Here is a 27,262-nt window from a genome sequence, read left to right on the forward strand (position 1 = left end):
TGATGCATTTAACTTTCAAACATGGAGAGTGCTTGTTAATGAGACCTTGCAACACGAGAAATACATTTATACATGTAGCAAGGCTAAGAGTAAGTTTCAGAAGATTTGGTCCCATTGGTTTAGCTCGAGGTATAGAGCCCGTCTGGTGGATCTGGATAACTCAGACTAGCTCATTCTAAGCAAGGGGAGAGAGGGGGCTCTAACCTGGCGACTCTGCCATGTACACTCTAGCTTTAATCTCAACTCCAACTTTCATTATACAATTATCTTTAACTTTAGCGGTCTTAAGACTATTCTGATGTGGTGTAATGTAGTTACTTTTTTAACTTTGAATGTGATCCTCATTAGCTATTTATATAGCGCCACTAATTTCACAGCGCTGTACAGAGAACTCTCTCACATCAGTCCCTGCCCCATTGGAGCTTAGTCTAAATTCCGTAACATACAAATATACACACACACACACGGAGCAGAGAAACTAGGATCAATTTGATTGCAGCCAATTACCCTATTTTTCTAGTATGTTTTTGGTGTGTGGGATGAAACCATGCAAACACAAGGAGAACATACAAACGTCACACAGATAAAGTCATGTTTAGGAATCAAACTCATGACCCCAGCGCTGTCAGGCAGAAGTACTAAACACTAAGCCACTGCTGCTATGAAATGACCTGCTTACAACTCATTATATTACTTTTTGAAAGTGTTACAGTTTATCCCTTTGGTGTGTGGGTGAGGGAACACAAGTGCAGGTCTTATGCTATTCGTACACCCGGATGTGTTTGGTTTTTGCAGACAGACATAAACAAGGAAACCAATAAAAATGTATCTGATCGAAAAAACACAAAACAAAAAGAAAACACCCTGCAAGAATGTCTGAACCACTGTAACCAGGGCAAATTTCTTCGGAAAGTATACTGACCGAGCCTAAAACTGAACCCTAACGGAACGAAGACTAAGGCCACTTCAGTCAATCCATGAGAGAAAAAAAAACAAAAAAAAACTTTTGTGCGAACACCCTGCATTCGCAAAGAAAAGGATAAGTCTTCAACGCAGAAAACTGGCTTTCAAGCTTTCACCATAGTCTATATAACTTCTTCAGACAATTCACTGGCTGTCAAAATAATGGCTTCAACAGCCATGCCATTAAGGCCATACAAAGGTCCTGCTGTAGGAGAGAACCATGTGGCAGAAGATCTTCCCACAGAGGAAGTCGCCATACCGAACCTGCAGTAATCCGGCGAATGTTGACGTACCTGGCTCTTCATGGCCACTCTGTTGCCACGAGAATCACACGGAAGCTCCTCTCTCTTGGCCTTCTTGAGGATGCGAGGGGGCACTGGAATTGGGGGGGGGGGATAGACTAACATGACGTTCCACAGAACTATCATGTCATACACAAGAGATGTCAATGGACTCCTGGTTCTGGAGCATAAAATGGGTACCTTGTTTTTGTGCTTGGAGGCCAACAAGTTGACATCCGGCTAACCCCATCTCTTCATTTGGAGATATTAAGTTTGCTGGTGCAGAGACCTCTCCCCTGGGATTATGAAAAAAAAATGGCTCTCTCAATATCCCTCACCCAGAATGTAAACAACAGAAATTGCTGTCACAAGGCATTCTGCCCATGCTAGATTCAGACAGGCTCCCACAGACTAAACATGGACAGGGCTGCCCTTCAGTACAGACTGGGCTCCTGTTAGAGTGTTTAGAATCACTTGGAGCTGAAAAACATTGATGAGTTTCATCCTTGGAATAAAGGCCTTTTAAACAAAGGTGCAATGTCACAGCTCTTCATCACTGAGGACTTTTGTACATCGTTCGTATTGTCCAGTTGATAATAGAAAAAAGGCAGCCTTCAACTACCACCTGAGCTGAGAAACCAATCGTTGACAGGACCTCGACCACTTTTCAAGATGGCTAGATGAAACAGCAAAGAGTGGAACCTGGCATACTGAACCACTTTGAGAGACCATCTTTGTGGTTATATGTCATTAATGCCTATGTACACTTCAAATGTGTTGCCCTTCATGCCGTTGATAACAGACCTTAGGAACACCACCTTGAACCTGTTCACTTAAAGTTTGGTATTCAAGGACTTCAAGATCATAACAGGCCAAAATGAGATGTTTGGCTTTTGGACAAGGAAGAGGTTTGAGTAAAACCTCTGAGCCTTCTGCTTCTGTGTGATGGAGGTGATTACTCCTTAGGAAAGGAGAGAGGTAATGGTTTTCCGGAGCACTACCAAATTTACATTTCCTTGAGAAGACAGGTGCAAAAACATCATTTGGGCTTAGGACACTGAAAGTCAAAGATGTAACCCCTCTTCTCCATAATGCCTGTTACCCACAGGTCTTGGGAGGAGGCTTTCAACATGTTCCGGAACAATAGAAGATGGACTCCCACCGCAGCCGGAGTTGGGTGCGGAGGGAACCAGTCAGGCACTTTGTTTCTCAGAGGACACACACCTTAAATTTAAACGCAACTGCAGATAGAGTAGTGTTAGGAGTGAGGAGCTGCTCAAGTTTCTTATAAGTCAAATATTAAGTGCTTAGCTACTGTGTGCTCACCTCAACCCCAAAGTCTCAGTGTCCCCCCAGATAGGGTGAGGGAGAGTAAACATTTAGCTTAAATTATGTCAGACTTCCATCTAATGAATTTGTTTGTATATTGCATACGTTCTAAAGAGGGAATGAAATTGGGAGCCTGTAGAAACATATGCGGGATGTTACAGTACCAAAACATGGCTGATTTTGCTTGTACCTTAGATGTTCAAGCAAAAGTCAGCAATGTTTTACTTACCATAATACCCAGAAGCATAGGCAGACGCACACCACGAGAGGCACCGACTGGACTCAGACATTATGGTCGGTGAATTTAGTTGTGCACAAAGTAGCTATTTTTTTGTGAAAATGCTAATCTTAATTCCAAGATGATGTTTTTCTCCATTAAATTGTAATGTATTCATAGTACATTTAAAATTAAGGGCCATTACCCACAACTGCTGCACCTGTGCACCAACCTGTGTTTTCATTGCTTGTAAAAATAAAACCCATTTGATTGTGTCTCCCCATACCCAATTTCGATCATACTGTACGTGTGTGTTGTGGCACTCTTTTGCTCACAATTTCCCCTCATCAGTTTGTTCATTTCCCCAATAGATCTTCTATAAGCAAGACTTCCATTTTAGTGCATTCAAAGCATGTTACCACACTTGAAAAAGTCTACTGATCCCTGTTTTTACATTGTACACATACTAGGGATCAATAAAAGTTCTTTAACTGGCACTGTGCTGTAATTTTTTTAGTTAATGTAAAGTGGCAATGTAGTATGTGTGTGTGATGGCACAGGGGGCTTGTGGCAATGTAGTATGTGCGTGTGATGGCACAGGGGGCTTGTGGTAATGTAGTATGTGTGATGGCACAGGGGGCTTGTGGCAATGTAATGTGTGGTGTGCGAGTATGAGGGCAGGGGGCTTGTGGCACTGAAATGTGCGATTGGTAACTTAATAGAGGGGACTATTAATTTAAGATGGGGTGGTTTGGAGGCTATTAATTGAATGTGGGGGTGAGTTTGGGAAGAATGAGTTCTATTTATTAAATGTGAATATGAATAGGTATGAAAAGGTATATTTATTAAATGTAAATACTATTAATTTATTGCTGGGGCTGTTTGGAGGGAGGGAAATAGATTTATTAAATGGGAATACAATTACTTTAATGTTGGGGATGGAGGAAGGTCTTATTATTAACCGTGGGTGCTATTGATTTAACGCCAGGGTTGGTTGACATTTCCTAAATGTGCTAATTTTTTTCCAAATAGGGCCCCCAACATTCCAGGATCTAGACAAGCCGCAACTAAAGAAATCAGCAGCCACATGTGGTGAAAGAAAGAACAAGTAGGAGCAGGATAGTCTTTCAAATGTTCTGAGTCTAGTGGGACAATCACGATTTTTGGTGACTGTTCTGCCCAATCTAAGGGACAGGCCAAGACTGTGTACTCTTTATATACACACTGCATTCTTTATATATCACGGTGCTAGCTGTCCTTCGTGGGCTTGCCACACTACCTCTGGTGGGCTTCTACCATTGTATTCCCCCTGTGGGCCCTTCATGCCCCAGTCAGACACTGACTGTAACTGCCCACATAAAAGTAGCAGGTAGGAGAAGGCCTCTACATTTAGCACAAGTTAAAGTTATAAAGGAAGATCATAAAGTTCAGGAGTGATAGCATCATTGGTGGTGTGAGCGAACAACAGAAAGCCAATATTTGAGTAGTCAGCAGAGTGCGTATGTGCTAATAATACCTGACCCTCTGCTGGTTTTAAAACAGAAGATATAACAGGGAGAGCAACTGCAAAGCTGCAGGGCTTTTCTGATGGAATACTGCAGTGAAATAATGACACTCAAACTAAGCACTGAGCAGTTAAAGCATAGCTACAGCCCTACACAATAAGTTCTCATCACAGAAATTCTACAGTGTGGCATGTAAGCTACAAACCAGAGGGATGGGGTGTGAAAGTTATACCACAGGAATGTCATGTTTGATATATCTAATGTCACATGATCTTTGCACAGAAAATCCTGTATATCACTACTCATTTTCACCAATTAATCACTCACCATCTTGATGAATTTGTTTTCAGCCAAAAGGCTATAACTGGACATTGGCTGAAAAAAGGGAAATATATTATTTTCACATTAATGTAACGTAATATCACCATATTAACATTATATAACTATATAAGTCATTGTCATGACATATTGATAATCAAATTTTAGTTAAAAATCAAGGCAGGGCTATAGCATCAGATTTTGGGTAAAAAAAAAAAAAAAAAAAAAAAAAGAATATAGAACTTTGGTGGATGTAGTTATAGTACTAGTATAACAGAAGCGTTCAACTGCATCACATCAACCCGGTACTTCGGACAGCTTGAAACGTCCAGTCCTGCTTTCAAACTGATCCCTATATCCCAGTCTTACTGGATTATGATCCATCCTATAAATTACTGTCAGAAACGCATTTGTAATTGGACAACCTTATGTGACAGGTAAGTAAGCTTTAATTCCTCCAATTACAACAGGTATAATAAGATTTTGTTTTACTTATTACATTTTAGCATGAGGAACTGGCAAATGTAAATCCTTTAATAAAAAGTTTAGTTCATTCCATGTTGAAAAAACTAGCTTTCCATGATATAATCATCCATTACAGTAACAGCATTCTCTCCAGAAAACTTTGACAGACAGGAGGCCTTAAGAAGTAGCCGCATGAGGGCAGTGTAATAGATTGCATTAATAATAATAATAAAAAAATATGTTGGAGGTTATTGCCAACACTTATTCATAATGACTCTTGCAGTTATTGCCTGCTTGCTGGCTGACCTGGACACATTTACTAAATATCATGCCTGGCACCTGAACCTCTGCCTGTCTGGACTGGTGTGACTGGTGGTCAGTTGTCTAACATACTCTGCAGGCTGTAGTGCTCACATAGTGTGTTATAATAGGATAAACAAAGGTATATTCTATTATAATAGGACCCCTTTGGACTCCAAGAGCCAGGTGGCATGTAAAAGCAGACAGGTTTAGCACCCGGGAAATAGGTCCTGGGCAGAACACTGAGTGACGTAAATGAAACAAACATTTCAGTCCAAAACAAAGTTTTTAATATATTAACTGGTTAGATAAAGAGAGTTCTGACTGTGTGAGACTCCAGGATAAAAAAAAAATTAAGATCATATAAGAAAGGGGGTGGAGGGTTAGATTATAGTAGATCTGTATAGATCCACTTTTTACAGTTAACCAAGCTTTATCATTTTATTTCTTATTACTCCACAAATTTTAAACAATTATATTTGCCGCACACATTATTGTTTAGCAGTGGAGTGCCTTGACACCTCACCGGAAGGGGCTCTTCTTCATCCAAGGTTCCATTATGAACAGATTCCGTATGATCATCTACAGATGATTCATTATGGCGACGGTGGTGTTTCTTCTTTCTGGATTTCTTATCCTCTTTAGCCTCTTCTTTCTCCTTCTTATGTTTTTTCTTATGGCGATGAGACTTCTGTCACCATTAACAAAAAAAAGAAAAAAAAAGGCATAAGAAAACTTGTATAGCACTATGATCATTATATGTTGTCCACATTTTCAGTTGTAAGAAAACTCTGAAGTGTCTGTATTCACACAGTAATTTTACTCAAATGTAATCTGATCATTTTTTATTTTTTTTTAATTCAAGTTTTTTTTATCATTGGTATTTCAATAATACAAACATACAAAAATAAAAACACACAAAGAAAAGAAATCGCAAGTATAACACACAGAATCAGGAGAATTATCCATCTAAGTACATCACAAAATCACATCATATGTGCTAAACTCGTCAAGGAGCATGAATCAAATATGTCCACGCATAAATATCCATACAGGGCCTGCATAGTTTATCCATGAGCCATAGTGGCACAACTGGACAATGCATGTATGACCTGGGGACCTATAGATTTAAGCATTCGGAACCCACCGTCTCGGGGAAGCAAGTGCGTATGGACTCAAGCCACCTATACCCATATGGTCTCAAATTTCTTTAGGGCCTGTGTGCTGGTATACACAAACCTCTCGTGTCCTATATAGTTAGTGTTGACCAAAGCTTTACAATTTTTTTTATCGTGGTACTTGCTAGACTGGCTATGCTGACTTTAGCCACCATAAACAATTGAGAAATATAGAGTTATGTCAGCTTGTTGACCTTACCCTTTAGATGCAGCACAAATAATCATGTGGCCGGTGACCGAAGAGGAACCTCAAATCCAGTTTTTTGAATACGGTGAGTAACCCAGCACCAGAAAAGTTTGTATGTGTGGGAACTGCCAAAAAAGATGCCAAAAGCTACCAATCATCCAGCCCTTATCAGTTAGAGGACCTACATCTATTTCCCACTAGTTTCTCAAGGCATCCAAATCACCCACTGTAGATTCATATAGGAAATGTGAATAAATGTATGAAATCAATCCCTTGTGACCAAGGGACTGCAAGAGCTTTCTCAGTGGGGCTATAACAATTATTGGTGGTTTCCCCTTAAATTGTGTTGTTATAGCAAGTCACAATTGGAGGTAAGAAAAGAACATTGCTTTAGGTATGGAAAATTTCCTAGACAACTGATCAAAGGATTTGAGAACACCCATGTCGTAATTGACCAAGCAACTTTACACCAAATCGGGACCACCACCTGGACACTAACGCTGTGTCCAATTCCTTTAACTTCTTTGTCCCCCAAATGGGTGTGCATGGGTCAGTGTCAGTATATGCCACCATTTTATTACTAATTGTCCAAATCTTAATTGCTTGTATCAGCAGTGAATGTAAAGGCATATGGTTAGTATTAAATTGGCGCACTAATTCCCAATGTAGGCCGTGGTAATCAGGATCAGAGACCCATGATTGAGATGGGCTAACTGAGAGGCAATATAATATAATTTCAGGTTAGGATACGCAAGGCCACCAGAGGATCTAAACCTGCAGAGAGAGTTAAGCTTGACCTTGGTCTCTATGGTTTGAGGAGGGGGAAGCACTAAGTATTGGTCAATGCTACGAAGGTGGAAGGTGGGATATATATGAGTGATTGCTGGAGTATATATAAAAATTTTGGCTGTACCACCATCTTAATCAAATTTATCCTGCCAGAGATAGAGCGGGAGCTTCCTCAAAACATGAATTTTCGATTTGATTTGTGGTTGCAAGTTCAACTCTGCATATTTTGATGGGGTATTGGTTGTCCATATTCCCAAATATTTTAATTTAATTTAGGTGTTCATTTTAATTGGAGATCTTTCAATGGTGTCACAGGAACCCAATGGAAACATGCTGGATTTGTCCAAATTGCTTTTTAACTTTGTCGAAGTCGCATAATTGGATGAACGAAAGTATATTGGTTAATATTATTTTATTGGTCGATTGCACTCAGTGGCATACGGCGATCGCAAGGTAAAATACGCACGTACACACTCGCATTACATCATTTAGTTATTTATATAATTCATATTGGTTCCGTTACACTGTAATTTATGAGCAGATGGTATTTAGTTTATATAATATGATTAAATGTACACTTCAGTGTTATTTAAGGTTCAGGTTAAAGGAAATGTGTCATGTCTGATATCATATTAATCCCCTTTACATCAGCAGCTGTCCGATGCATTCGGCGAAGAGATCGCACATTGCATACACTAGTTATTGATGGTAGGGAATAAACCTTTTAATAGGATACTGACCGTAAAATGCTAATAGACTAATTGTAACTGGAGATTCAGGCGGGAAGAACAGAGCTCATCCCCTGGAGAGATGACCCCCACCTTTGGATTCCTTAGATTGAACCAGTCTATGACCTGTTTACCCTGGACCCATCTGAAGTCTGGACCTATAGAAACAAGCCACGTCATCTCTATTGTTCACTCTAACACTGACTGTATATATAATCATAGCTTCACCCCCACTAGCCTCAGTCTACTCTGACCACAGTATTCTAAACAGATATACTGTGCACTGGGGCCTGTGGTAGCGCAGCGGTATGTATGTATCTTTTGGTATTGGCTGTACTGTAATGTATTATATTATAATCTTGTATTGAACTGTTAACTATTTACATCTGCTAAAATAAATCACTTTGTGCGTTGAAAACACAACACAATCGCCTATGCAATGCTTATTTGAAAACAATAGAATTACTTTAATAACTTGGAGAAACCCCCAAACCTGTCAACTACCCACAAGAGAGTTCTTAGGGAGATATCATGGTCCGAAAGGAACAGCAACATATCATCGGCGTATAACACCACTTTGTCCTCCCTGTATCCTTTAATTTGTTTATCATGACGGATCAGACAAGCAAGAGGCTCTATTGCCAGTGCAAACAGCAGCAAATTCAATGGGCAACCCTGTCCAGTTCCTTGCTCCAATTAGAATGGCTAAAATAGATAACCACTAACGCACACTCATAATACTGAGTGAGAGTATAGGAGCTTAAATCAATTTAGAAATTTTGGACCCGACCCAAAGCGAGATAGCACTTCCCACAGGTACGGACACTCCACCAAGTCGAACGTCTTTGCCACGTCCAAGGACACCACAACTTCGGATTCTGAAGAAGGCGACCACAGCTGCAGGAGAGTGAACAGTACACTCTCCTAAGATTAATAGATGTGGACTTGCCTGGTATGAATCCTGTTTGATCAGGATGTATCCGTTCCAATACCACCCTGTTCAACTTCAGAGCCAGTATTTTTACATCAGTTGTCAACAATGAGACAAGGCGATAAGACTAGGGGTATAATGGATCTATCTCTGATTTAGGCAGCACAACCACTACTGCTTCCGCCATAGAAGGGGAGAGGGAATTGGCTTCACAAAGCTCACTGAATGTGTCCAACCACCTGGACACATAAAAGGGTTGATGTTTTCTATACAGTCCTATAGGTATGCCATCCACTCAAGGGGCCTTACCATTTGGGAATGTCGATAGCCGTGTCAATTTCCTCTAGAGTGACAGATAATCTAGATACTCCTTACCATCTGTAGAGAGCATGGGGAGAGAGACCGTATCCAAGCATGCCTGCAAGGCAGCCAAATCCTAATGAACCTGGGACTTGTATGTATTAGTATAATAATTGTAAAAGACCTTAACAATATCTGGCATCAAAAACCGCTTAACCCCACTATCATCACAAATGATTGGTACGGCCATGTCAGCCTTCTCCACCCTCACGTTTCTGTCACCGTGAGCATATTTGCACATGTTTTGAGAAGAAAAGCTTACAGTTGGATTTGTCAAAAACATAGTCGACCCACTTTCTCTGTGCTGGCTGCCATGCTCGCCTTGTAGATTCGGTTCTACCATTTATAGATTGCAGTTCTAGCAATTTACAGGTTTACTTCAATTCCTTTTCTCTATTTCTAGATAACATTTTTATTTCTGCTACACCAGTTATCAGTGTACCCATCAAAAAGGCCTTAAAGACATCCCAGAGTATCGGAGGTCCTTACTGTCTCAGAGTTATCCACAAACAATCACTCCCACTGAGTCACCATTGTTGCTCCCGTGCCCATCAGGGAGAGCCAATAAGGATTCAGTTTCCAGAAGGACTGACCCCTAGTGTGACAGGATGGATCGCCTATGCCACCCTGTCTGCTGTTGCCGTGAACTGGCTGGTCTTACTTTGCCACCGTTCCCTCTCGTTAACCCAAACGCGCCCTCTCACCGCAGTAGGAGGGGCTTACAAGTGCTGCCACCACTGGACTCCTGTACCGGCATCCAGAACAAGGTTTCTTCTGGATAACAGACACTGCTAATGTACCCAGTTACTGGTGTACCTGGGCTGGTACTCCTGACCTCCTCCTATGGATCAGGGTTACTGTGGATGGATCCCCTCTGGCCAGAGCTGCTGGGTAGCGGGGCAGAGCAGTGGTAATGGATGCTGGCATCAAACCTCAGAAACAGCCAGGATCGGATTAGATTTTGTGTCTAATCTGTATGTCACAGGATTTTCAGCATGAAAGATGTTTTCAAGCAGGTCTTTGAAGCAAGTGATGTTTATTTGCAGTCACACTGATTGAAGGTACCATTGCTCAGGTCAGATGGAATCAGAATTTTTTTTTCAATACAAGACAGGGATTTTTATACAGATTTGGACATGGCCTCACAGGCTATTTTTAGAATCAGGATGCAATTTGTTTACCCAAACATGGATTTACATGCAATGCAAAGCTAACAATATTTATGCTTATCTGTGATATCATAAAACTTTGCTGTGATTTCCTGGACCTTGTTTCAGACACAGAGAAAATCTAACAGCAGTCTAATTAAACCTTCCTATGCTCTCGGGTGCTAAACCCTCACACATCAAAAGGTCTGATTAACATGGGTCCTTTCTTCTAACAGTTGCAGAATACACATTTCCTACAAATAAAAGAATTCCTCCAAGAAAAGTTGCAAAACCCAAAACAAGACAACAAGATACACAAACACTTCCTAAACAAAGGCTTATTGTATCAGATATATGCATCAGAAAAAATGCATTTCCACTAGCAAGGTTAAAAAAAAAAAGAAAAAACTAATTTTCTCCCCCTGGCCTCAGAAATAAATATTTCCTATACCAAAATATACACAATATCAAAAATAAGTGCATTTGTAATTATATAAATAAGCGCCCTGCGCTATTTTCTTTAAATAAATTTATACCATAAGTTACTTATAAGTAATCCAGTCACACCTAGTAATAGCAAAGTCAACAGACAGGAGGAGAGGCGAGTGGTTGGAGATCCCTCCTTATATTCTATTACACACACCGCTGGCACTAACTAGAGAGCGGAACAACAGAGTTCTATCAATTCTTGAGAATGCATTATATGATGTGGAGAAACTAGAGAATTGTCCAACTTCTGGATGCAGCAGGCGCCAGATATTCACTAGGCCCAACTCGTCTATCAAGGCAGAGAAGGGTGAGGCAGATTGATTAACTACAGTCCTTAGCTCCCGGCATCTATAAACAGTTTCATTAATCACATTATTAAAATCCCACATACATAACTCCTGTCGGGTTAAGAACAAATTGTCCTCTCTCATTTCACCCCTGACTCCCCTCTGGGGCAATCCATGCTTCCCTCGCGGTAACTCCTCACAGCAATTCAAGCATTAGCTAAAAGCATGAATGCGGGTGGTGTAAGACCTGGTTGCCAATAGAAGTTGGGCTTCTATGTCAGATCTTTGCCCGCCCCCCCCCCCCCGAAGCTCTCCAGATACTTTTTTGAGCACATGTGTTTACATACTCCATTAACTAAAGGGTTGCTTTCTGGGATTTATAATGGGCTTATAGAGACCACTTTCAACGTACCAGGCAGGAATGAACGGAAATTGGAGAAGGACCTTGCATCAACACTGTGTGGTTTATTCTGGATATTTTAAAAATATTAGTTAATAAAGGTTAATATGACTTTATAAGTTGAATAGTTTATAAAGGTACAAGTTTATAAAGTGTAACTATGAATAGATTCCCAACATAGATGCAAAGGGTAATAACACACGTGCTTTATACAAGTGTAATGGTCTGCAACCAGACAGGTGCAATACACATCTATACAAAACACAAGTCTGATGTGCGGATACCGCACCACGTGGGACTAGTACAGGCATCACAAATTTATATACATACGCCCCTCAGGTCGAGGAAGTATCGGAGGATTGTCGTGGATTGGTCGAAAACTTATACATACGACACAACAGAAAGGTAATTGGACCGAAAATATTGAACGGTACGACCAACCAAATGAGGTGACAATCGTCCATTTGGGCAGACTTTTGCCCATCGTGTCACTATACACACTAACCCGAATTTCGAACGAGCAGTCGTATGTCGGCTGGCTAAGCAGATTATTGGACAAGAACCCTGTAGTGTGTACCCAGCTTTACACTGAGAACTGTAACAATTGTATTTATGATCATTCATCTAAATCTGAAAAAAAAGTCATATAATTGAATTTAAATGGAAATGTTGTGCTTACCATTAAATTTCTCTCTCTAAGAGTATAGAGGGACCGGATGATGGTTATGTAGGTCACTCAAGGAAACAGTGCAGTGTAGAAAAATAAACGGAATCCTTCCTATAACCCCTCCCCCCCATGTTGCCCTGCTTCTCCCTAATAGAGCAGATAAATAGCTACATGAACTCGTGATTGAAGTAAAAAGTAGAGATCACGTTAGGTTGGAACAAAGGCACCATATGAAGGGCCACCTTGTTTTTGTAGAAAACCAAGTATGGATACTATAGCATAATCCAATTAATAAGCAGAGAACAAGTAGATTAACTGGCCAAGAAACTGTAAAGCATGTTAATGATAAAAATTTGGGATCAACAACGACATATAGGATGGGGGGGGGGGAAGAGGTAATCAGTCCCCAAGCTCCTGACCTGCACATGGTCGAGGAACAGAACCACAATGCAACAGACAGCTCAGTCTGCATTAGAGTTGTAAATCCACTGTGTGTGTGTTAGAGAGCGCAACAACAAGACGTTTCACCAAATACATGCATATCCATAGATCCCACAATCTCTCCATCCCTCAAGGCCCAGATCACTACCAAAAACGCCTGAATCTGAAATCACTGTTTCATTTGTTGAGGGTCTAAAGATCAGACACAGGCTGGAAGGAATCATTGCGACTGGGTACCAGAAATAGATTGGAGCAAACTTGCAACTCCTTATAATCCAGCACAAAAAAGATGACTTTTCAAGGTCTGCTGTCATAGAGAAAGCATTTCTGAGCTCCAGGTCTCTGGAAATACATGAGAGGAAGAAACATTTCAGAATGTGCTCTGAAAGCGATACCCAATATCTGTAACTGATCACCGAGTACCAAGGAGTCAACATTGGGCAAGATCATGAGTAACTGATGGAAGGAAAACTAGCCCCACCACTTTTGCATACCTATTGGCATTAGCAAATAGCGATCACAAGCTATAACATTCTTTCATTTAGAAGTCCAGAATGGCTTAATTAAACTGAGGTGTTTTTGAGGAGGCTGCCTGCAGCCATGAGGATTGTTCCCATAACTGTTTAATGCCAAAGAAGTGAAGAGAGCTTGTGGCAGAAGATATCTTGTTTGTGTTTATTCTGAGAAAGGAGCTTTCCTGCCTAGCCTCCATGATCATCTTATCCAGTTCAAGCTTCAAAGAGGTAGTGTATACAAGGATCGTTTGGAAGTATCATTTACCAACCAAGACTTAAGCCAGAGAAACTGCATAAACAGAGTTGTGGAAGCATCTTGGCTGCTCTAAAGTCCCAATACCAAGATAGCTGATAAACACTAAACCAGGCCTGTCCAACTTGCGGCCCTCCAGATGTTGTGAAACTACAAGTCCCAGCATGCCCTTCCAGCTATCAACTGGCTGTCTACTGGCAAAGCATGCTGGGACTTGTAGTTTCACAACACCTGGAGAGCCGCAGGTTGGACAGGCCTGCACTAAACAAACAATGAAACTAGGATTTTTGTCCTTTCGTTAAATCCTTTTCTTTGAATCTCTTGGGGGATACAGAAAATGGTGTATGGAGTGTCCAGACAGGCATATTGGCACTTTAAATTTTTTTCAACAATTCTGAAACTTCTCCCCCTTTTATATACCCTCTGCATTGGGAACTAAATATTTTTGAGAACAGGGCAGAGAGGGTAAAAGAAAAAAGAAAAGTGAAAAAAAGAGAAAACAAGAACCCAGAGAAAAGACACGCAGAATAAGGGAGACAGAAGACGAGAAAGAGCAAAAACAAGAACTTAGTGAGTGTAGGAACTGGGAAGGAGGTGGCTGTCCTAGACAGATGCTCAGCTAAAGCTCCATGCCATGCTGCCCAGAAGGCGCTCATGAATCTGGTAGAATGTGCTTATAAACTGAGGAAAAGGTTTCCACTCTACAATGTAAGCCTGTAGAGTCACCAAAGTAATCCAAGCATCAATTGTTTGCTTTAACGCAGACCAACATCAATTGCGATCATATGAGAACCAACAGTTCATCCATTTTCTAAACTCAAGTCCTAGTAACATAAATAGTCTAAACACTCCAAAAACATACTGGTAGGTTAATTGGCTGATAACAAATTGATCCTAGTGTGCCTGTGTGAGGGAATTTAGACTGTAAGCCCCAATGGGGCAGGGACTGATGTGAGTGAGTCCTCTGTACAGCTCTGCGGAATTAGTGGCGCTATATAAATACATGGTGATGATGAAACAACATCCAAATAGTTAAGCAATGTTTCTTCTTCTGAAGGTTAATCTTGGAGCAATGTCAGGGTCGCAACGTCCTGATTTAAATGACACCTAGAAACTACTTTAGACTGAAAGGATGGCTTTGTCCTAAGGAAAGCTCTAATCCACCCTGGACCTGCCACCATACGTCGGCATACCAGGCTCTTTGCGGTCAATCTTCCTCTTAGTTGCCTTTAGGACACAAGGTAGGATTAGAATTGGAGGGAAGTGGTAGACCATCCTGAAATTCCACAGTGCCTTCACGACATCCACTAGGGCTGCCAACAGATCCCTAGTGCTGGAACAGAAAAATGGTTGTGCCGGGAAGTCAAAGTCCACCTCTAGTTGACCTGTACTCTACGTCAACAGACAAGAGTACTCACAGATGAAAAGACCACTTTACTGAGAGAATGGAGTGTCTGCTCAGGAAATCCACCTCTCAATTCTCCACCCGCAGAATGTACATAGCGGATATCGCAGGAAGAAACTACGCCATCACCAAGGAAGCTCTTGGTTCCTCTTGATTTATGCATGCTATCATTGTGGCATTGTCAGACTGAATCCTGGTGGGCTTGCTTTGCAGGATCGACTGAGCCACCATCACTGCTCTGAGCTCCAGAAAGTTGATTGAGAATTTGGCTTTGTCCCTGGACCAAAGACCCTGCAAATGAAGGTGTAACATCACTGCCCCCTATCCTTTAAAACCGACTTCTCAAGTAACTACGGTTCAGACGAGGATGGAAAATTGCCGTCTCTTAATCAAATTGTCTGTTTTCATCCACCACCTGAGACAGGTGCAAACCAACCGAAGGCTAGACCTCAAGCACCTCCCCTAAATATTCAGCTGAAAGGACAGAGTGGAATCTGGCATATTGCATGTAATGCATCGAAGGTGGAGATTATGCATAGCAGAATCGAAGGATGTCCAGTGCCAGATTTCTTGTAACCAATATATGGAGGGTCTGGTCCTTGTCTGTTAGAAGAAACTCCCTGGCATTGAATAGGAGATCCAGAAAAAACACTCTCTAGGAACCAGGTTGGATCCCTGGAGATTTAAAATCCATCTGTGCGAATCCAGTACCTGAGCCGTTTTTAACTAATCAGACTGCCATAGGCAGCCCCATAGAAACTTGCCCAACTCCTTGGGCACTTCAAATTAAACTGAAGAGCATTGAGGTTGGGAGATGGGTGGGGCTTCAGTTCAGCACCCTTAAGTGCCAGCTCCTGCAACATTATATAAACCCAAGCTGTGTCCCCCAGTTAGGATGCAGGAAAAACAAACAAACCAAAAAAAACTCAAAAAAAACAAAACACATTTCTTGAAAAGGGGGGTAACTTGATTCTGCGTCCGCAAGCCTTAAGCTAGAGGCGTACAGAACCAATGAAGTTAAATTCTAGCTCTAATGAGCCCTGCATCCAAAGCTGTGCCCCCTCCCTCCCAATATTCAGATGCCACTCTAATGTGTTCAACTAAAGTTAGTAATTCAGACCTGGATATATGGATTTTCTGGATTACTAAACCTCCACATTGTATAAAATTAGTCAGATTACACTTATCTACAATTAATTGTGTAACAATGATGCAGTAGTGTTGTGTACCTTCTCTGGCTCTTCATTTATTTCTCCCTGCTCATCTGCTTTTTTGGGCTCATCTGGTTCCTCTCCAAGTGCAATTACTTCAGGAAGGCTCTGTGTTGAAGGGATCTGTGAAAAAGAAAATGTTATTTTGTTCTGTGAATATTTATAATTTTAGTTCCATGTGTATGCAGACTTTAAAAGTAACAATAAAAATGTAATGAGATAATTTTCCATATTTGATCTTACAACATTTATGCTTAAAATCCCTTCAGCCGCCATGTAACTACATTTGCGGCCATGAAAAACCCCAAAAAGCTGAAGACAAAAGTGGCACTGTGTGACAAATCATTTACCACTGGTTAATGTGGACAGAGCCACAAAAATAATGTATAAAGTCTCCACACTTATCACACCCCTGATTTTATATTTTAAAATAATAAACATACAAAAACCTTCTAGACATAAGGGCTTGTAAAGATCAGAGTTTTCTCATTGTGTTGCAGACAAAATGGATGTGGTTTTTGGTAAAGAACAAGAGAAACTGATTGCCTGTTTAGTGGTACATTCTCACTGTTCAGAAAAATTAATGTGACAAAATAACATTAATTAGTGGGACAGACTTTAGCACTAAACTCTACCACTGCACAGGGTCAAAATCCTTCTGACATCCTTATACCTTTACAAATAATTTGAGACCAGTACTAAGCTGCACTACGCAGGGTAGTCGAGTTAATTTAAAAAAACCCCACAGGATATGTATACTTACCTTTAATTATTTAGAGTAAGCATAAAAATCCAGTTCTCATTCATGCAATAGGTGGACACTGGGTTCACAGAGTCACAGTGCAAAAATACTGGACTTTTTAAATACAATGTTGTAAAAGTATGTAAGCATGTACCAAGGACCACTTAGCAGTCCGCAAAGCTGCTCATATGATGTAGAATCATTGTATACCAACATAAATCACAACCAGGAACTCGCAGCAGTGAAATAATTTTTGTATATTAATGTAAGAACGGAGTTTAATGACTTCTTAATTACACTATTGAGATTTGTGCTAACCAAAAATCATTTCTTTTTTGACAAACGATTTTATCTGCAGGTACAGGGCACAGCAATGGGGACATGTGAACTTGGCTGGTGGGAGAAGGAGGTGGTATTCACAGAGGAACAGGAGATGTACACTGGCCATATAACTTTATGGCTACGATACATCGATCATGTCCTCATACTGTGGGATGGAAGCGATGATCTTTTTCATGAATTCACCCAAATCCTCAATACAAATAAATTTAATCTCAAACTAACTTCTGAGATTAACGAAACAGGGATTAATTTCTTAGATTTAGCTATCTATAAAAACTGGGGATGGCTCTCTTGAAACGGATGTTTTTAGAAAACCTACAGCGACCAATTGCATCCTACATTACTTCAGCGCTCATTTTCCCCCTGTCGTTAAAGGAATCCCAAAAAGGGGAATTCCTAAGAATGAAGAGGAATTGTTCCAACAATGAGACTTACATCAAAACATTGGAAGAACTGACAGAGAGATTAAGACAAAGAGGTTATGGCAGGAAAGTGATACAGAGTGCTAGGAATGCTATTGTCTCAAGAGACAGATAAACTTTAATTTATCCTAATACCAGATACATAAAAGACAATTCAAAAGTCAAATTGATCGGTACTTATTGTGCCGAGTGGAAAGATCCGACTACAATTCTTCAGCGCACTGGCATATTTTGCTCTTTGATGAGGACTTGCGTCAAGACTTGGATGATAAAATTAAATTAATATCAGTTGGAGAGACAAAAATATAAAGGATCGTCTAGTCCACAATCATTTGAGTCCAATTACAAAAATGAACAGTAGACCTAAGGATTTCTTAAATAGCATGTGTAAAGCCTGCTAATTTACCATTCCCAAGAAGGAATATACTAATATAAGAAACCATGGAAGATTAAACAATTTTTGAATTGTAATACCATGGGGGCTATTTATTGTCTAACATGTCCACGTGCTTTAAACTTCTGCATTTTTGTAATAGCAATATTTTTTAAATTGTTCTCATACACCTGTTACCACCCTAAAATTATTAGTTTATGTCTTCACATTATTCTTATTGTTTATTATTTATTCACCATTATTAGTTTGACTTTATTTGGCCTTGCCTCTATTTATAGCATTTATAGCATCATAATAATGATGTCTTATGCACCCATCATAAATTAATTTCACATTTTGAATTCTGTACCTATAGCATTAAAACACAAATGGAATAAAAATAACAAAAATAAACATGGTCACTTATGTTTTATTTTTCAAATAAATTCTTGAGGCATTAGCAAGTATTTTCCAAATTCTATCCATATACATATATTAACTACCAGTTTTTTTGATATCGAGAAGTCCTTCCGGATGCATATGGACTTATGTATAATAGATTTGCTCCAATATAACGTATTTTGCTGTGATCACTAAACCACAGCAAACTTTTCTTTATTTTAATATATCTTTAGTTTATTTCTGCCAATTATCTTTTCCTTTACCATCACTGATAACTCGAAACCGTTCTGTGTTTACAAATGTTATTTCCTCATTGGATAAATACCAATGATTTCTTAAGGAAGCGGAATATATGCAATGCGGGCACCTCCCATTGGACTGGAATGCTGTCAATCACGGTCAGTTAATGACATCTCTGATTGGCCGAAATAAGTGACGTCATGAAGGGGCTCGCCCCTCCGGCTATATAAAACTTACTGCCTGGACACTCTGGTTACCTTGACAAAGCTTTATAAGCGAAACGCACGTCGGCATTCGCTCTGCCCTGCATGATTCACACCTCTAATTTTTCAAAGACAACTAGCTCATAGGGTCTGGCACCTTCAGCCTTACCGGGATTCTGCAATAGATTGCCTCTAACTTTATTAACTATTAATAAAGTTAATATTCCAAGCAGCCGTATCACATGTGAAAGTGATTGCTTTTTCAGACTACTCGTGTCTGTTGAATCACGATCCTATGGGAATTTCTAATGATGATTTTTTGATTGTATAGGGATACTATATGTTATACAATCATAGAATTATCTTAATATATGATTGTTATTAAGTGGATGCCATATGAACATCCGATTTTTCTGAAGCTATTATAAAACATTAGCCTCTATTTTGGCTTTATGATGTTATAATCATATGAGATAACATAACTATTGGACATTTACCTAGTCCTATTTAGACAGGCTGAATCCAAGTTGAAACAATATTTACTAGTTATGCCAATAGTGCTATATAATGTTGTGAAACATTACTTATTCTAAAAATTAGGTGTGATTTGAATAGAATTATTGACACCTGGATGATGACAATAATAATGAATTTAATTGGTGTGTTATATTATTCCAATCATCAGGCAGGCAGAGGTTTTTTTGTGGTTGATCCACAATTTTATATTTTTTCCACACGTTCACTCCCCTTTTTTAATTATTTTGCTAGCTTTCTCTTGATTAGTGGCCCAAAACTGGAAATGGTGGGAACGAATCGGAGAATAACAGGATTAATGAATGCAAGTAAGCATCCTGGTCATCCATGGACACCATGAACTAGGCCCGTGCCATGCTGTTGACAAAAAATTTCATCACCCTGACAATGTTGAGATTCAATATCGATCAAAAGGAACAGTTTGGTTTCTGAAGCAAAAATTGATTGAAATAGAACCCTGGTCCCCTGTGATTTGTTGGCATTAAGATAATGATCCTGGCAGTAAAGTTTGAATTGCCCCACACAGGGCCTGTTGTTTTCCCCAGTACACTGGGAAGGCCAGTAGTGAAGAAGTGGCTGTGTGGTGTTCCAAGGAGAGCCAGGATATATCCATGATGCCTCATCCAGGAATCTGAACCACTGATTCCGGAAGAAAAGCAAATGGGCTCCCAGCACAGCTGCAGGAAGGAACTCTTCTAGCCAGCAGTCTAATTATCTTATTGAAGTGAGTAAGATCTCACCATAAGCAATGCAAAGACACCAGAGAGTCTTCTTAGACACTGAATCCACTTCACAGCCAGAGAATTAGCAGAGCTGAACAACTAAAGCCAATATTCTATCTCTAGTGAGACCAGCATCCAGAGCAGAGTCCTCTGAAAAAAAATCAGACGCCTAAGACACCAATTTGAACCTAGGCCTCCTTGACAGCAAACCCTCCAAGAGCTATCACCACATTCCCACAATCTTGTTGACCCAATCAGAAACTAAAATGGGAGAGAAGCCCCAGAAGAAACCTACAAAGACTATTACGGTGTCTATATATCTAGACCATTCTTAAGGACTGCAAAATGTATTTGAAACTTTCATTCAGGTTTAGTCCCCTCCAGAGGATTAACACTTCGGGAACAGCACCTCTCCACATGCTCCCATATGCTAATTGCCGGACATTATCTGGGAGACCTCTTGGACACTCAGGGGAGCAGACAACTCTTTTTACAAGATACTGACTGTTCAATAAAGGGTCCAGGACGCAAGCTGTCATCAAGATCCACCCATCTCAGTAACAAGTTTGTAACATTGTATGCCTTGCCCCATCAACTTGATTGCTTCAATATGGTAATCAATGAATCATATAAATTGTAAATATCTGCAACCTCTAAATCTAGATATATTTAAAAGTTGTATTAATAAAAGATATCTATAGCATAAGTACAATCTTTTATGAGACACTAATTTCTATGATGCTGTAGAGTTGCAGAAAAATATTGGCGTTTTAATTCATCGCTGTGGCTGGATCACTTATAAATAACTTATTTGCCCTGGATCATGTGAAATTTTTTTTTGTAGAAATGTATTTAAATTAGTGCAGACACCAATGTATATAATTGCTAATGCACTTATCGTGTTACAATGGCATGTGTTTTGTATGGAAATGTCTTGTTTGGGGTTGTAACTTTTCTTTGGGAATTCCCAAGTTAGCAATAGAATGGAGGGAGATGCGTTTTTGAAACTTTCTAGAGAGGTAAACTAATGCTAATTAGCCCTGTTCATCACTCAGTGCCCAACACGTTTGTTTAGCCTGTTGTCTACCCAATCCCCAGAAGGGAGGGCAGACAATGGTTTGAAGGGGGCCGGAAACTCAGGGTCACACAGCCCACCCACAGATCTTTGGGGACGGAGCCCAAAAGGAACTACCCGCACACAAAAATTAGTGAAAATTGGATTTTTATACTTACGTATAAACCGTTTCTCTTAGTCCATTGGGGGGACACTGGGGACATTGGGGGTATAGAGTAGGGACAGGGCGAACTGGCACTTTAACTTCTGTTAAATTAAGCCCTAGCTCCTCCCCCTCTATACCCCACTTCCTGTCTGAGCTTCAGTCTATGTTTAACCAAGTCCACAGAAAGCGGAGAGAGAAAACAGGAAGAGAGAATAAGATTAACAAACCACAATATTCTCTTAACAACAAGACAACATGTCAAACAGTAGGAGAAACCAGAGCGTTAATAGTGGGCACCCGGTGTCCCCCAATGGACTAAGAGAAACGGATTTTACGCAAGTATAAAAATCCAATTTTCTCTGTCATCCTTTGGGGGACACCGGGGGCATTGAAGACATCCCAAATCTGGCCTACGGGAGAGAACGCTCAGAAGAAACGGCGAAAAGCACCTTTCTTCCAAAACTTGCATGTCTGGATGCACACACATTAAACTTGTAAAACTTAGTGACTGTGTGTGCAGACGACCACATGGCCGCTTTCACACAGCTGTTCACTGGAGGCAGCGTGACGGGCCGCCCAGGAAGCACTTAAAGACTTTGTAGAGTGTGCCCGGAGATTATCTGGGACAGGCTCCCCAACCCTACTATAAGACTGACGGATAACAGCCGAAATCCGCCTAGCAATAGTCTCTTTAGAAGCTGGCCAGCCTCTCTTGTGAGCCTCACAGAGAATCAAAAGATCCTCAGTCTTCCACAGTTCCTGAGAACTTTTGACATAAATGCGCAAGGCTCGGACAACATTGAGATAACGAATAGAATTAGTCAGGGCAGGAATGACAATGTCTTGATTTAGATGAAATCTAGACACGACTTTAGGAAGGAAAGAGGGCTTCGTTCGAAGAACTGCCCTGTCTTTATGAAAAACAAGAAGAGGAGACTTGCAAGATAAAGCCGCAAGCTCTGAAACTCTGTGTGCCGAAGAAATGGCCAAATGGAAAACCATATTCCAGGTTAGAAATTTAAAATCTACTGTATTCAGAGGTTCAAAAGGCGGATGCTGTAAAGCATTCAACACTAAATTAAAATCCCATAATGGTACCGGAGGAACATATGGAGGTTGTACATGGAGAACGCTCTGAATGAAAGCTTGCAGATCAGGTCTGACAGCAAGTTTTCTTTGAAAGAAAACCGAAACATCGGATACCTGACATTTAAGAGAACTAATATGCAAACCTGCCCCCAACCCGTCCTGCAAGAACCTAAGTAACCTGGTCAAGCGAAAAGAAGAAGTAGGATATCCCTTCTTTTCACACCAGCCAATAAATGTTTTCCAGACTCGACGATAAAATATAGCAGAGGCTGGTTTCCGAGCACAAAGCATGGTTTGCAACACACGTTCGGAAAAACCCTTAGCTCTTAGGATCATGGCTTCAACAGCAACGCCGTTAAAGCCAGATGATTTAAACCTAGATGACAAAAGGGACTGTGAGTTAATCGGTCTGGGTGTAGCCGCAACCGCCACGTCAGAGCTTCTGCCATGGAGAGCACGTCTGTGTACCAGGCCCTCCTCAGACAATTTGGCGCTATTAGAAGAACTGGAACACCCTCTCTCTTTACCTTTTTTTTTTTTAACACCCTTGGGAGCATGGCTACCGGTGGAAAAAAGTATACTAAGCGTTACCTTCAAGGGACAGACATGGCGTCTACAGCGACTGCCTTGGGATCTCTTGCGCGGGAAGAGACGAGGGGAACCTTGTGGTTCAACTGGGATGCCATAATGTCGACATCCGGTTGATCCCACCGTTTCACTAACTGCTGAAACCCCTCCATATTGAGGGACCATTCTCCCGGGTGCAGACTCTGCCTGCTTAAGAAATCTGGTTTCTAATTTTCTATTTCGGGAATAAAAATGGCCATGAGTGCCGTAATGTGAACCTCGGGCCACTGAAATATCTAGCCATGCTGGAAACACACAAAAGGAATCTTTGTGCCGCCCTGATGATTGAGGTATGCTACTGCTGTGGCATTGTCTGACTGAATCTTCACTGGCTTTCCCTGCAGCAAGTGTTGCGCTCTTATAAGAACATGAAACACCACTCGCATTTCCAAGACATTAAATGGAAACCTGGATTCCTTCCGAGTCCAAAGACCCTGAAACCGAGCGTGAAGACAGACAGCCCCCCAATCTCGAAGGCTGGCATCCGTTGTGATCAAAGTCCAATTCCAAATTGAGATTTTGCGTCCCCTGGCGAGATTCTGTGTGTGCCCACCAAAGAAGCGAGTGACACGTCTGCGGAGACCGACGGAATACCTGGGCCGCCAGATTCAGTTGGGATTTGTTCCATTGCAACAGAAGTTCCAACTGCAACTGCCGTGTATAAAACTGAGCAAACTAGATCGCCTCGAAAGTCGATACCATCTTCCCCAGAACTTTCATGGACAAATGTATCGAAGGCCTCCCTGCCACTAACAGAGATTTCTCCATCTTCTGCAAGGTTAGAATCTTGTCCTGGGGTAAGAACACCTGTCGTAGTCAGGTGTCGAATAAAAGACCCAAAAAGATCATCCCTGGGATGGGATCAACTTGGATTTCTTGAAGTTGAGAATCCAACCATGAGACTCTAGGGTGTGGATTACAACTTGGAAAAGTGACAAACACCTCTGGATAATCTGCTTTTAAAAGAAGATAATCTAGGTAAGGGATGATTATAATCCCTTTGGACCTTAGCAGAGCAGCCATGACCGCCATGATCTTTGTGAAGATACGTGTGGCCGTGGCCAGACCAAAAGGAAGAGCGTGAAATTGGAAGTGTTCTGATTGAACCGCAAACCTCAAAGTGGACTGATGACCTTTCGAGATAGGCCCTTAGCAGCGGGGCCCCCTGGTAAGGAAGAATGCAGAATGCGATCTCAGAGGCGGAGCAATTGTCGGGGGGCTCTGCCTTCTTCATTGTACTGGGCCCCACAATTTCTGATGGTGGCCCTGCTGCCATTCCTCCTCACGCAGTGTGTGCAGCTTAGTTGTTGTGAGCATAGGAGGATGGACACAGCCTGCGGTGACTGTGTCCGGCTCCTAGGAAGGTTTTTGAACATTGCGATAGGAGGGCTGGCACCTCCACGGCACTTCCGATCCCCCCCTCCAGAGAGCGCACAGCCGTCCCTGCTGTGCGCTGTACTTTCACTTTTCCGGCTGCTCAGCACGCTGTTGTAGTTCGTTTCTTCTACTAAAACAACAGGCAGTGAAAAATGAAGAGGCAGTGTTACTGACCACTCTCCAAACTTAGGCAGCCGGGGATATCGTTGACTGACAGCCGCCTATGCGGCTCAGTGAGCCGCCTGCTGTCAGGTCTAGGAGACACAAGTCTCCGATTCTTAAAAAGTAAAATAAAGTTTAAGAAAAACAGAAATCGGCTGCTAAGCAGCTCAGACACAGCGCGTTCGCCGAGCACTTAAACTAGACTGAAGCTCAGACAGGAAGTGGGGTATAGAGGGGGAGGAGCTAAGGCTTAGTTTAACAGAAGTTAAAGTGCCAGTTCGCCCTGTCCCTACTCTATACCCCCAATGTCCCCCAAAGGACGACAGAGAAAAAGAAAACATAAAAGTGAAGTGACAAACATGGAGAAAAATAAAAAGTGCCGAGTGCGTATGGCTCCAGCATATTGGATGTGCTTGTTATAAAAACGTTCTCACCCAGCCAAGGGCAAAGAATAAGGGTGGGGCGACTAAGAAGTCATAGAAAAAAAGTATTGATTCCTGCAGGTACTCAATCTAAACTGGGATTCTTTTAGCCAGTAGAGGTATAGGAGCTTCTCTGCTAAAGAATTAAAGTGCCAGAGCTCCTAACATCCACATCGATTCCCCAATGTACTTCAGTGTCCCCTATGAAATATTAGGAAAGAAATAAAAAAGAAGTACATAAAGACTTGCAGTACACTCTGAGATAGTGACTGCTAGAAACAGATGTTAAAGAGACAACTGTAAGCATCACTACTTGTTTTTCAAATAGACTTTTCCTGTGTGAGCACTAAACATATAGGGCCTGAGTCATTAAGGCAAAACAGGAGTAAATGTTCTCTGGGACAAACCATGTTACAATAAAAGGGGTGCAAGTTAGTTTATTATTTTGCACATAAGTTAAATACTGGCTGTTTTTTCATCTAGCACACAAATACTTGATAGCTTTATTATTACACTGAAATTTAAAGTTGATCTAGAACATGTCCTACCCCAACTATGAATCTGTCCCCACATTTTAAATTTACATCCCCCTCCAATGTAACATGGTTTTGCCCAGGTGCAAATGTTACTCCTTTTTTATGCTTTGCTCTCCTTAATGACTCAGGCCCATAATGCCCTCTAGTGCTTTAATCTCTACCACCCCATTCTCATATTACGGATGGAAGTATTTTATTATAATTTATTTCTATAGTGGGAAGAAAGTGGAGAAGGGAAGGGAGCAGAAGAAATATGCAATGACCACTTATGGCTGCCAGCTGTGTGTAATGAAACTCATAGTATTTTCACATTTGCATTAAATCACACAACACAAATAAAGAGGTACACATTTTGAAGTTAGTTTCCCGTTAAGCATCATGAAAACATTCCTTAATGGCCATTAGCAAACTCTGTTTATATGGAATCTCTAAAGATTGTACCTCAAAACCCACTGCCTTTTCAATCCACTAACCTGGTCCTGTGGTGCTATCTGGGAGCTAGTTAGCCAGAAATCCATGTCCTGAAATCAAAGAAATTTAGAAATTGAGCAAAGCAGATAAACACACTAAACCATACACTCTGATACTAAAAAGTTACAATACCCCAAAACATTTAAATAGCCTTATTTCTTTAAGGGTATCATCTGACCACATTCAATATTCATGAACAGTAAAGATGATCTCCTGTCACTCACATCTGTTGGAGCTTTGTCATCCTGATTGGCCTCTTGGTCCTTCACCAGTTCTTCATCTTCTCTGGCTGTATTGGTCACAGATTTCTTGTGTTTGCTCTTTTCTTGTTTTCCTTTACTTTTCTGCCATGAAAAGTAAGAGAAAATGAAGAGTAAGTAATGCGTTGTGCGCTGCAGAGAAGGTGAAGTTGGATAACAGAATTTAAAAAAGGTTTAAAAGTATAAATAAAGCTTCATTATAAAACACTCTAGTATTTACATAGACAATAAAAGTGGTTAGGTCCCCCTCACCACCGTAGCATTCCTGAAGGTCTAGTAGGTGGCTGTAGCCACCCTAGAAGTCCAGCAGCGATTGGCCTTCCTGTTTCTGTCCTAAGTTCTAAGAACCACAGAGTGACAGCACCAGAGGGGTTACTAATAGCACTAGATGGATTTTATTGAATCGAGAAGATACAGTGACCTCTGCTGCCCTGGTATCATGCTGTCATTCTCTAAAACTGCTTGGGGAGGGTGGAGGTGTTTAAAGAAAGAAATCTCCCAGCACAGACATAGCGGCACCAAGACAGAAATGTCCAACCTCTTGGAGTGAAGGTTTAAAACATTGTGGGATGAAGACTGATTTATAAAATATGAAAAAGAGGACTTATATGTTATCACTAAGGACTTAACTACACAAAATGTTCTGCTTGAAAGCGTGGGATTTTTGAGCTTACATTAAATATTTAATGGGGACAATGGATACAATGGGTTATAGCGTGCAGTGACATGAGTCTGGGCGCTTTAAAATTTG

The 27,262-nt window shown here is 41.0% G+C and overlaps 1 protein-coding gene across 1 annotated transcript in view; it reads right to left on the minus strand.

Annotated features, from left to right (window-relative positions):
* Positions 1 to 27,262, minus strand: part of AP3D1 (adaptor related protein complex 3 subunit delta 1) — a 150,093-nt gene that overhangs the window by 23,007 nt on the left and 99,824 nt on the right. Inside the window, 5 exon segments of the mRNA XM_075204709.1 lie at positions 4,623 to 4,670; positions 5,905 to 6,069; positions 16,386 to 16,490; positions 26,254 to 26,301; positions 26,476 to 26,595. Of these exon segments, the coding sequence (XP_075060810.1) occupies positions 4,623 to 4,670; positions 5,905 to 6,069; positions 16,386 to 16,490; positions 26,254 to 26,301; positions 26,476 to 26,595 (486 nt within the window).

Source organism: Mixophyes fleayi, chromosome 1 (assembly GCF_038048845.1).
Source record: "Mixophyes fleayi isolate aMixFle1 chromosome 1, aMixFle1.hap1, whole genome shotgun sequence".
In the NCBI taxonomy this organism is placed as follows: Eukaryota; Metazoa; Chordata; class Amphibia; order Anura; family Limnodynastidae; genus Mixophyes; species Mixophyes fleayi.